This window comes from Mesitornis unicolor, unplaced genomic scaffold, assembly GCF_000695765.1.
Source record: "Mesitornis unicolor isolate BGI_N332 unplaced genomic scaffold, ASM69576v1 scaffold44994, whole genome shotgun sequence".
In the NCBI taxonomy this organism is placed as follows: domain Eukaryota; kingdom Metazoa; phylum Chordata; class Aves; order Mesitornithiformes; family Mesitornithidae; genus Mesitornis; species Mesitornis unicolor.
In genome coordinates this window covers 12,054-12,496 of record NW_010178899.1, presented here as the reverse complement: position 1 = coordinate 12,496, position 443 = coordinate 12,054, and the positions used below count along the sequence as shown (strand labels likewise).

Sequence of the window (443 nt, the reverse complement as noted above, 5' to 3'; positions counted from 1 at the left end):
TTGTGCTTCCCCGGGGACACACAACCGACCCCCCCCCAGCTGGCATCAGCACCTGGATCCTGGGGATGCCACAGCCCAGACACCCGGGTGAGGGGCTTCTTGCCTGGCACCCACCTGTGGTGCGCAGCCCTGTGCTGCGGTCGAGGCCGTGGACGGTGACGATGAGGAGGGCGTGGGAGCGGGAGCTGTGCTCGTTCAGGTTGGTGCACTCAGTTGCCCGGTTGAAGTGGCCGAATTCAAAGACCTGTGGGGAGCCCAGGGAGATGGGGGGATGAGGCCAGGCTGTCCCAAACCCACCACAACCCCCCATGACCTGGGGACCTTGGGGCTGTAACCCCAGTGACAGCCTCCCACGAGGTGCCTGGCCCACTGGGGTGATGAGTGCTGTCAGGTCTCAGCCTGGGTGACACACTGAAGGCAGAGGGTGACAGGCAGGGCACTGC

The 443-nt window shown here is 65.5% G+C and overlaps 1 protein-coding gene across 1 annotated transcript in view; it reads right to left on the bottom strand.

Moving 5' to 3' along the window:
* The window catches only part of LOC104539144 (kinesin-like protein KIFC3), a gene marked incomplete at its 5' end in the record, with an annotated part of 14,232 nt that overhangs the window by 2,018 nt on the left and 11,771 nt on the right, over positions 1 to 443 (bottom strand). The window contains 1 exon segment of the mRNA XM_010182596.1: positions 115 to 244. Within this exon segment, the coding sequence (XP_010180898.1) occupies positions 115 to 244 (130 nt within the window).